The sequence below is a fragment of the Gymnoscopelus microlampas genome, assembly GCF_963454915.1.
Source record: "Gymnoscopelus microlampas genome assembly, chromosome: 4".
In the NCBI taxonomy this organism is placed as follows: Eukaryota; Metazoa; Chordata; class Actinopteri; order Myctophiformes; family Myctophidae; genus Gymnoscopelus; species Gymnoscopelus microlampas.
This window is the reverse complement of record NC_139941.1, coordinates 19,932,793-19,943,395: the sequence shown is the minus strand read 5'-3', so window position 1 is coordinate 19,943,395 and position 10,603 is coordinate 19,932,793. Positions and strand designations below refer to the sequence as shown.

The window sequence follows — 10,603 nt, the reverse complement described above, 5'->3', positions numbered from 1 at the left end:
AAGGAGAAATTAGCAACATTTTGACATTTCAGTTGGCTAATGGCTTTAATTAGTTCATACATGTAGTGATAATATTAATCCTAGATGGCTCCAGCTTTTAATCTGTTGTGAAGATGAGATGGACATTTCACAAACACAACTGTGATGCATTATTCTGCACACTCGCATACTGTACGTTATCTCCAGAACGGTAAACAATTTTGCACTAACATAGAAAAAAATCACACCTGTGTGAAGGTAGCGGCGCCTTTGATATATTTTGTCATAGATATGTGTTTCTACTAGAGAAACAATATTAAATCTCTGTAAATTTATTTCAAGGCTTCCAGTGGCACTAAATAGTGCCATTGGAAGCGAATCACCAAATGCATTCCAAGGTAAGTGGCAAAAACTGATCTGTCATAGCTGATAGAGTGGGGTAACATAGTGATGTCATGAATAGTGACCAATCAGAACGTTGACGGACCTGACCAATCAGAGCGTTGACGGACCTGACCAATCAGAACCTTGGCGAGCCTGACCAATCAGAACGTTGACGGACCTGACCAATCAGAACCTTGGCGAGCCTGACCAATCAGAACGTTGACGGACCTGACCAATCAGAACCTTGGCGAGCCTGACCAATCAGAACGTTGACGGACCTGACCAATCAGAACCTTGGCGAGCCTGACCAATCAGAACGTTGACGCAAAAGCCAGGTATAGAGGGCTAATATCCGCTCTATACCTAAAGGTATAGAGCGGCTAGCGCCGCTAAAAACAGATGAGTTAATGGTTTGAATTATTCCTCTCATGTCATTAATACAGCCCAGTGGAAGAGCTTGCATCACTGAGGGATACTGTTGAAATATAGAGAGTTACACAAGTTGGTAAAACTATTTTTTTATGAAGTAAAATGGCGTCAGATTATTATAGGAAATGGCTACAGTAGGTCCAATGAACAGACGATAGAGAAAATCTCTGACAAACCAGTTGCTCTCAAGCATGGACACAATGCACTGTTCAGATAGCTGTGTTACGATGTTAAACTGTGTAAAGAACATTCAGGGCATACTTGTCAGCATTAGCCATAGGGTATCCCCGCAAGGTGGACCATGGCAGGAAGCCCAGAAACCTATATAAGGGGATGAATGACCTATTCAGTCCCGACCTTTAGTCACCTATTCGATCCAGACCTTCCCATATATGGAGATCCCCATAGATAGATGGAGACAATCAACCTTCCCATTTCTGACATCATAGACTCTCTTAGACGGCTATACTGTATATGGAGATAACCGAAACGTCCAGGACTGACATAGTCCCAGATTAGGGCATAACTGAGATAGCCCGCTCCATACAGTATATGGATATGCCTGACACTACCTGATATCACCGTAGTGACATCAGGGCCGCAGCCAACAGTATAAAATGCCTCGGAAGGCCTTGGTTGAGTTGAGTTCATCAGCGATTCCGAGAGATATTAACTCCTTCCAGAGAGATGAGCATCAATACAACTCATCAGTGGTTGGTTTTCACAGCCTAAAGCATATTCTCATAGTGGCTTCGGCTCTGGTCAAACTATCAGCCGATTATCAGTTCAACAAACTGTATTACTGACATGTTACTGATTTTTCTTTTTGACAGGTCATTGCTTTGGACAGTGAGAAAATGGAGGCCAACCATAGGTATTATTATACTGTAGCTATTTTATTTGGAGACAAATGGTCATTGTTATGAACAAAGAACAAAGAAATTAGTTCTGGGTCAACTTTTCAAATGGTGCAAAAAGACTTGTGTTTTGACAGCAGGTGTTTTCATCTGTCAACAAGGACAAGACTTGTTTAAATACTCCTCCCACATAGATCAGTCTCTTAATGATGGGGCACGACCAAAGTGTCTGTTAAGTACAGTACAGCCAATGTAATATTACCACGTACAGTATAAGAACAGTCACAAGAAACAAGACAAAGGGTTGCAACTATTTTCTTAAGCAATTAATAGTATATTGATTACTTTTTGTTTAATCAAATAATCTTGAAGAGCATTAACAAGTATATAATTAATAATTTCAATAGTAGTGAAAATAGCTGTTCTACAAGACCTGTATTTTCACTATATTTGAAATGGGGCCTTAGTGCTGTACTAGCACTTCCGTCCTTCCGGTGGGGACTCCTCACTGGCAGGTCAGTCGCAGGATACAATAGCATTGCGTGCTGGTGAAATGCACGCATTAGATTATCTTTTCGAACGATGATTAATACAGTAACTAATGCATAACCAATATGGTCTTTCTTATTTTACAGCAACATTAAAGATGAGAAAGATGCTGCACTTGTGAAAAGTGAGGACCTGATGCCGGAGCAAAATTCGGAGGACAGCGATGTTGAATTTGTCAGCGTCAGTGGCCTGCCAAAGTTCAGACACCGGCATGACCACCAGAGAAACGTCGCTGCATTCCTGTACGGCCTTTCTTTTCTCACATATTGCATGTTATATGCTTTTTGAAATATTTAATGGAAGTCAATGTGGCTCAGATTGGACTGAAACTGTGTCCATTTTTTAAATACAAGGTTCATTTAAAGTGAGCAAGGGGTTCATTGTCCTGTTCAAGAGCATTAAAAAGTATATCATTAATAATTTCAATAGTAGTGAAAATAGCTGTTCTACAAGACCTGTATAAGACCTGTATTTTCACTATATTTGAAATGGGGCCTTAGTGCTGTACTAATGCACTTCCGTCCTTCCGGTGGGGACTCCTCACTGGCAGGTCAGTCGCAGGATACAATAGCATTGCGTGCTGGTGAAATGCACGCATTAGATTATCTTTTTGAACGATGATTAATACAGTAACTAATGCATAACCAATATGGTCTTATTTTACAGCAACATTAAAGATGAGAAAGATGCTGCACTTGTGAAAAGTGAGGACCTGATGCCGAAGCAAAATTCGGAGGACAGCGATGTTGAATTTGTCAGCGTCAGTGGCCTGCCAAAGTTCAGACACCGGCATGACCACCAGAGAAACGTCGCTGCATTCCTGTACGGACTTTTTTTTTTCTCACATATTGTATGTTTTATACTTTTTGAAATATTTAATGGAAGTCAATGTGGCTCAGATTGGACTGAAACGGTGTCCATTTTTTAAATACAAGGTTCATTTAAAGTGAGCAAGGGGTTCATTGTCCTGTTCAAGAGCATTAAAAAGTATATCATTAATAATTTCAATAATAGTGAAAATAGCTGTTCTACAAGACCTGTATAAGACCTGTATTTTCACTATATTTAAAATGGGGCCTTAGTGCTGTACTAATGCACTTCCGTCCTTCCGGTGTGGACTCCTCACTGGCAGGTGAGCCGCAGGATACAACAGCATTGTCAACGCACTTGTGCGGGGAGGAATTAACGACTAAATTAGGGAGAAAAAGGGGCAAAATCACAGTGCTCAAGTAAATGTACTTTACGTTACTGTCCACCACTGATTAATACAGTACATAATGCATAACCAATATGATTTTGTTTTACAGCAACGTCAAGGATGAGAAAGATGCTACTAGACAGGGAGATATGTCTAAAGCTCTTGTGAAAATTGAGGACCTGAAGGTGGAGCAAAATGATCCAGGCGCTGGAAATGTTCCAGAAATGTATGTATTTGTGTAGTTTTGCTGTAATGACACCGAGCTACCAGTAGGTGTGAATGTTACACAGTATGACTCAAATTGTATGATACAAGTCGGGGGGCTCTTATCAGACTTAAATCTTGCCCATTTCTTTTTTTAAACCCATTAAGACCTGAGGCTGATTCTACAAATGTCCTCTAAATCAGTAATTCACACACTTTTCAAAAATAGCAGATGTACTTTGCAGCGTTGCACAAAGTTATTTTTGATAGCCATAATAGCCATGATTCCTACTTGGACACCATCACAGCGGGTCTTGACTCGGGTTTAGACAACCAGCCGAATCTTTGGTCTTTTATAACCAATATGCTTTTTTTCCCCCAGCAACGTCAAGAAGGAGAAAGATGCTGCTGGACAGGGAGACATGTCCAAAGCACTTGTGAAAACTGAGCCAAATTCTGAGAGCGAAGATGATGATGATGATTTTGGCAGCATCGGTGGTCTGCCAGTGTTCCTAGACCTGTGTGACCAGCCGATAGATGCAGCTGCATTCCTGTACGGTATACTTTTTCACATATGTTTTATACTTCTTTAAATATTTAACTTGTAAACTTTTGTAAAATAAGTCACTGTGGCTCTAATCAGTGTTGCCATGTCCGCTTATTATAAGCGACTTTGGGCTTCTTTTTCTGTAAGGTTGCTTGTAAATATTGGTGGTTGCGGGTTTTTGGGCTTGTTTCTAAAGTGTAGTTGCTTATTTGGGCTTGCTTCCTTTTTGTTGTTTAAACCAGTGGTTCTCAAACATTTTCATGTCAAGGACCCCCAAATTAGTAAGTATTTGTCCAAGGACCCCCCCAAATATTTTGTGCCAGGGACCCCCGTACCAGATTTTTGTTGTTAAAATCTGTGTTTCAAAAAATGCAAGAAATGTGTCACTTTTTTCACTTTTGTTGTTGAAAATAGCAGATCTACAAGCTCACAACGTGTCGCGTCAGCTATTTAATGTTTTCAAAGACATGGTTGCTTATTTCTCTCGCAAAATCCGGCAACACTGGCTCTAATCGGACTGAAACATAGCCCAATTTGTTTTTAATCCAAGGTTAATATATACAGTTGTGAGTGAGCAAGGGGTTCATCAGTGTCCTGTTCAAGGGTACTTAACTTTAATTTTGTAATGGAAGTCATTGGGGCTGCTCTGATTGGACTGAAATGTTGCCCATATATATGCGGCACTGCATTCCTGTAGGGTCTTTTTATCCCACATATGTTTTATACCATTTTCAACCTTATCTTCAAATAATTTATCCTCTTTTTTTTCCTCACATATTGTATGTTTTATACTTTTTGAAATATTGAATGGAAGTCCATATGGCTCAGATTGGACTGAAACGGTGTCCATTTTTAAATACAAGGGGTTCATTGTCATGTTCAAGGGTACTTATGGTTATCTACAGTATACTACCATAGAAAACAATATTTCTTTAATTTCAATCAGTTTGGCCGGTGAAATGCGTACATCAGATTATCTTGTTGAATGATGACTTACACAGTTACATAATACATAACCAAAATGCTTTTCTTTTACAGCAACATCAAGAAGGAGAACGATGCTGCTGGACAAGGAGATGTGACATTTGAGGACCTAATGGTGGAGCAAAGTTCTGAGAGTGAAGATGATGAATTTGTCAGCATCAGCGGCCTGCCAGTGTTCAGAGACTTGCATGACCAGCTGTACGACCACCAGAGAGGCGGAGCAGAATTCCTGTACAGTCTGTACCGATGCGGGCGTAAAGGTGGCATCCTGGCAGATGACATGGGCCTTGGCAAAACCATCCAGGTCATCGCCTTCCTGTCGGGCATGTACGACGCGGGCCTGGTCAAACACACTCTAATTGTTATGCCATTGTCCCTCATCCCCACCTGGATCAAGGAGTTGACTAAGTGGACTCCTGGGATTAGGGTGAAGGAGTTTCGCTGTGAGACTAAAGCTCAGAGAAACAGGAACTTGGAGCAGATCCAGAGACGAGGCGGCGTGGCGCTCACTACTTATCAAGTGCTGATGAGCAGCTGGCAGCAGCTGGCGTCATACAATGGCCAAAAGTTCAAGTGGGACTACATAATCCTTGACGAGGCACACAAGATTAAAAACACATCAACCAAAACCGCCAGAAGTGCATATGCCATACCCGCAGAGAACCGGGTTCTTCTCACAGGAACCCCTGTGCAAAACAATCTGCGAGAGATGTGGGCTCTCTTCGACTTTGCTTGCCAAGGCACCCTCCTTGGCACATATAGAACCTTCAAAAAGATGTATGAGAGACCCATTATGCGGGGAAGGGAGAAGAACGCCTCTCCAAACCAGAAAGCCATGGGATTGAGGATATCCGAAAACCTAATAACTATCATCAGACCATACTTCCTCAGGAGGACCAAAGCAGAGGTCCAGATAAAAACACATGGAGAACGTTTGCACTCCAATGACAGCCAAGTCACAAATACTCAAACTGACACAGGAACAGCAGTCATGCCAACACTGACAAGGAAGAACGACCTGATCGTGTGGACGTATCTGAGTCCAATTCAGGAAGACATCTACCATCAGTTTGTGTCACTAGACGACGTCCAAGCGCTGCTCAACAGTAACAGGTCACCTCTCACTGCACTCACTGTTCTGAAGAAGATGTGTGACAGCCCGAGGCTGCTCTCTGCCAAGGCCATCAGTCAAATGAACCTGAAAGAACTAACATCCAAGAACCAGCACGACGATGATGACGAGTTTGGCTCAAGCAGCATTGATCACATACCAGATGAAACGCTGATCTCAGAGTCGGGTAAAATGGTGTTTCTCATCCAACTCCTCGAGCGGCTCAGGGAAGAAGGACACCGCACCCTCATCTTCGCAGGCTTCCTGAAGGTGCTGGACATAATCCAGCAAGTCCTTGGCAACAGGGGCTTCAAAGTCTTGAGGCTTGATGGCAAAATCAGCAAGACTGCAGAGAGGGAGCGGCTGATCTCACTGTTCCAGGAGGACAGTTCCTACTCTGTATTCCTCCTGACGACCAAAGTGGGCGGTGTTGGCATCACCCTGACAGGCGCCAATCGAGTGGTGATCTTTGACCCTAGCTGGAACCCTGCCACTGACTCCCAGGCTGTGGACCGTGCATACCGCATTGGACAAACTGAAAACGTGGTCATCTACCGGCTCATCACCTGTGGGACTGTGGAGGAAAAGATCTACAGACGGCAGGTGTTCAAAGACTCATTGACCAGACAGACGACCGGCGACAAGAAGAACCCTTTCAGGTATGTTGGAATTATTACTTATGACAAAATAAGCACTTGCCTCTTGATTTGTTTCCAGTTTATCAAATACATGGTTAAATATACATTCAACAATGGCAGAGAGTTATTCATACATTAGTAGTGAACAACCAAGGGTGATGGGTGAGTTTTACAAGAGCTATGGAATGCCCAAAATCCTTTATTTTGTCATGTGTTAGTTATACTTGATCCCTGTGAGGACTGAGGAAAATCATCATTGACCCATCCTGAGCAATGGCCATTGGCTTGGTAGGAATAGGTCACTAACAGTGGTGGACAGTAACTAAGTACATTTACTTGAGTACTGTATTTAAGTACATGTTTGGAGTATTTGTTTTTTGCAAGCTGATGACTATCACTGTGCTCCATTTTAAATAGAGATATTGTACGTTTGACTCCACTACATTTCTAGCAAAAACCTATATTCGACTAACGACTACTTGGTCAACTAGCTGGCTATGTGGGGTCAGCCCTAATCTCTAACATGTTTGTCTTTATTGTGTGACCCTAACCCTAACTTAAATTTAGAACCAATAACAGACTTATAACTGAATAAGATTCGATACAAAAATGTCAAATAGATTTTTTTATTATCGACTAACTCGATTATTCTGATTAACCACTTGACCCTGTATTATACTTCATGTACAATGGTGGTGTACAAAAATAGAGAAAATAGCCGATCTACAAGCACGCAACACGTTGCATCGCTAGGCGGTGTGAGCTTGTAGATTGTCACTTTATTTTGTAATTTTTTATAATCGTTCGTTAATCGTAATCAAGACAAAAATTTGAAATAATAGTGATACTGATTTTGAAGTCATATTGCTCAGCCCTAGTTCAAACCCAGGGCCTTGTTGCTATAAGGTGTCATGGTTAACTACTGACCCGCTATTCCAACCATGCTGTTGAGACTATCTCTAGCTGTGCATATTATTGCATGACAATCAGTTTGGCATTTTCATGCCACTCTCGGATAACACATTCACTACATTTTCCTCCCCAGGTACTTCAGCCAGCAAGAGCTGAGGGAGCTCTTCGTCCTGGAGCATCCACGCTCCTCCAAGACCCAGATGCTGCTGCAGTCCCTCCACAGCAAGCATCGGAGGACAGACCCCAAACTGGACGAACACATCATGCACCTCCACTCCATGGAGATATTTGGCATCTCTGACCACGACCTGATGTTCTCACAGGAGGCCAATGACCGCGATGAGGACCCCGATGACAAAGAATCTTGGCGTCACATACAGAGCAAAGTCCAGAAGGCACAAGAACAGATGAGGGCAGAGTCTGAGATGCATGCACAGCTGGGCTCAAGTGTGGAACAGGACTGGCTGAGACAGGTGGGTCATAATAGCCGTGAAGGGATGTTTCCAAACAAGAAAAAAGGGAAGACGTGGTCCCTCCCGAGCCCTCCACCACCCAAGTACCAGAACGACATCAGAGACTCACCTGCTGTGGGGGTGAAGCTCCAACAGCCTGGAGTTGTTAAGGAGGAGTGTGATGGCAGCCAAAGACAACGCATGCAGGTGATCGATCTAACTCTAGATGAAGATGTTCTAGCCAAACAGGCGGTTGGAATAGATCAAGAAGAAGAACTGTCAGAGATGGAACACGATTCACCTAGAAATGTGTCCTTCCGGTCTGTACCTGTAGAGAAGGAAAACGGTTATGGGAAAAATCTAAGCATGCAGGTGATCGATCTAACTCTAGAAAAAGGTGTCTCAGAGAACCAGGGCCAGGCCGTCGATCTAAATGTAGATGAAGGTGTCACAGAGAACCAGGGCCAGGCCGTCGATCTAAATGAAGATGTTGCAGAGAATCAGGGCCAGGCCGTCGATCTAAATGTAGATGAAGGTGTCACAGAGAACCAGGGCCAGGCCGTCGATCTAAATGAAGATGTTGCAGAGAACCAGGGCCAGGCCGTCGATCTAAATGTAGATGAACATGTTGCAGAGAACCAGGGCCAGGCCGTCGATCTAAATGAAGATGTTGCAGAGAACCAGGGCCAGGCCGTCGATCTAAATGTAGATGAACATGTTGCAGAGAACCAGGGCCAGGCCGTCGATCTAGATGAAGATGTTGCAGAGAACCAGAAGAAGAGGAAAGCATCTGTGCTAGATGAAAGCACGGAAGAGGAAGATGACCATATGCCTACTAACAACCACTTTGATCACTCGTCACCAAGTCATCATTATTATGTTGTGCTTAACCCGTTCTGTTCCACCCCCATCAGATCCAGGATGAGCTGTGGAGGGGACACCTCTTTAGAGGCTATGCGTGCTTCCACAAGGTCCTTTTTCGAAACCTGGAAACCAATCACTAAGGAAGAGAACAACAACCAAGTGGAAAACTATAGTGATTGAGAGAATGCAAAAAATGCACCAGTTAATTTCCTTCAACAACCTGTAAATTGTGTTCTCACTTTTCTTTGTGGACCCCCAAAATTACATATTTGGCCGTGGACCCCCCATTTAAAAATGTTTTGTGCCATAATTCTAATTTATTAAAAATCTTTCAAACACATCTTTTTCAAAAATGGCAGATGTACTGTACAAGCTCGCAGCACAAAGTGACGTGCTGTGAGCTTGTAGATCTGCTACTTTTGAATAGCCAACGCTAAAATCAAAAATGGCACAGATCCTTTCCCGGTTTTAATGGGTTAATGCAAATGTATTGCGTCTCTGTTGTCATGTTTGCATAATTGCATGTCTTTTGGAGTTTATTATTTTGCCTTTGTAATGACCACTGGCATGTGATCTGTGTCACAATAAACTGTTTTTTTTTTGTTGAAGATATTTGTTCATTAGTTTACTTATTTCCTTTTCCACCTTTTATTGTGTAGGGCTAGGCAAGGTACTGTATTCGTGCAATCACAAAATTCATACGGCATGATGAAATATTTTATATTTTTGTATGAACTGTGTGAGAGCAAGCAGGGGGGGATTATCCCTATATAGTCTTTGCTGTATTTCTCAGCTATATTAACAAACACTGAGTTACATAAAACAAGGTAAAAGTGATTAAAACCAGAAACACACAGGCCATTTCGCGATATCCAAAATCCCAGATAATATGTCTCATGTCATATCGATACATCTGTCACCCACAAATCACGATACCCAGCCATACTGCAGACTATGACCGATCATAGAATATGAAACCATTTATCTTCAGGAATGCTTTTGGGTCATTGCGGTTGACTTTCTAGGTCAGGGAGAGTCGGTCCTTTCACTAAGAGTAACACATTTTACAGTACTTATCCTGTATCTCCAACATGTAATCATGTTGCTTTTTGTAATCCTCCTGTTCAGGGGCTTTTATTTTCATATTGAAAACTAAACTGCTATGGCACATAATCATTCTACAAAGTCAGACCCCAAGCAATGCTGTTAACCTTGTTGGAGCACTTATTTCAAAACATTTGCCCCTTTTAAGAGCTGTGCCTGCTAGTGTCTGATAGTTTTGTTGTCATAAACCCTTCTCACAACTCAAAATTAACAGAGCCACTATATGGTTTTCTCACTCATTTTATTACTGTATACTTAATGTGCTAAATATCACCACAGCCCATTATATGGCATTTTACCCTCTGACATGATTTGCCTTGCCAGAATTACAGGAGAGTGTTTTGCCTAAATAAACAATTATGATGTGTATCCAAAATATTGAGGCAAATTT

At 42.2% G+C, this 10,603-nt stretch overlaps 1 protein-coding gene across 1 annotated transcript; it reads left to right on the top strand.

Annotated features, from left to right (window-relative positions):
- Positions 1–5,255: 5,255 nt before the first annotated feature.
- LOC311044008 (DNA excision repair protein ERCC-6-like) lies at positions 5,256–9,288 on the top strand (the record flags this gene model as incomplete). Its single annotated transcript, XM_084055431.1, has 2 exons — positions 5,256–6,901; positions 7,926–9,288. The coding sequence occupies exons 1-2, from the start codon at positions 5,412–5,414 to the stop codon at positions 9,286–9,288; spliced, it is 2,853 nt and encodes a 950-aa protein (XP_083911557.1). The 5' UTR covers positions 5,256–5,411.
- Positions 9,289–10,603: the final 1,315 nt, after the last annotated feature.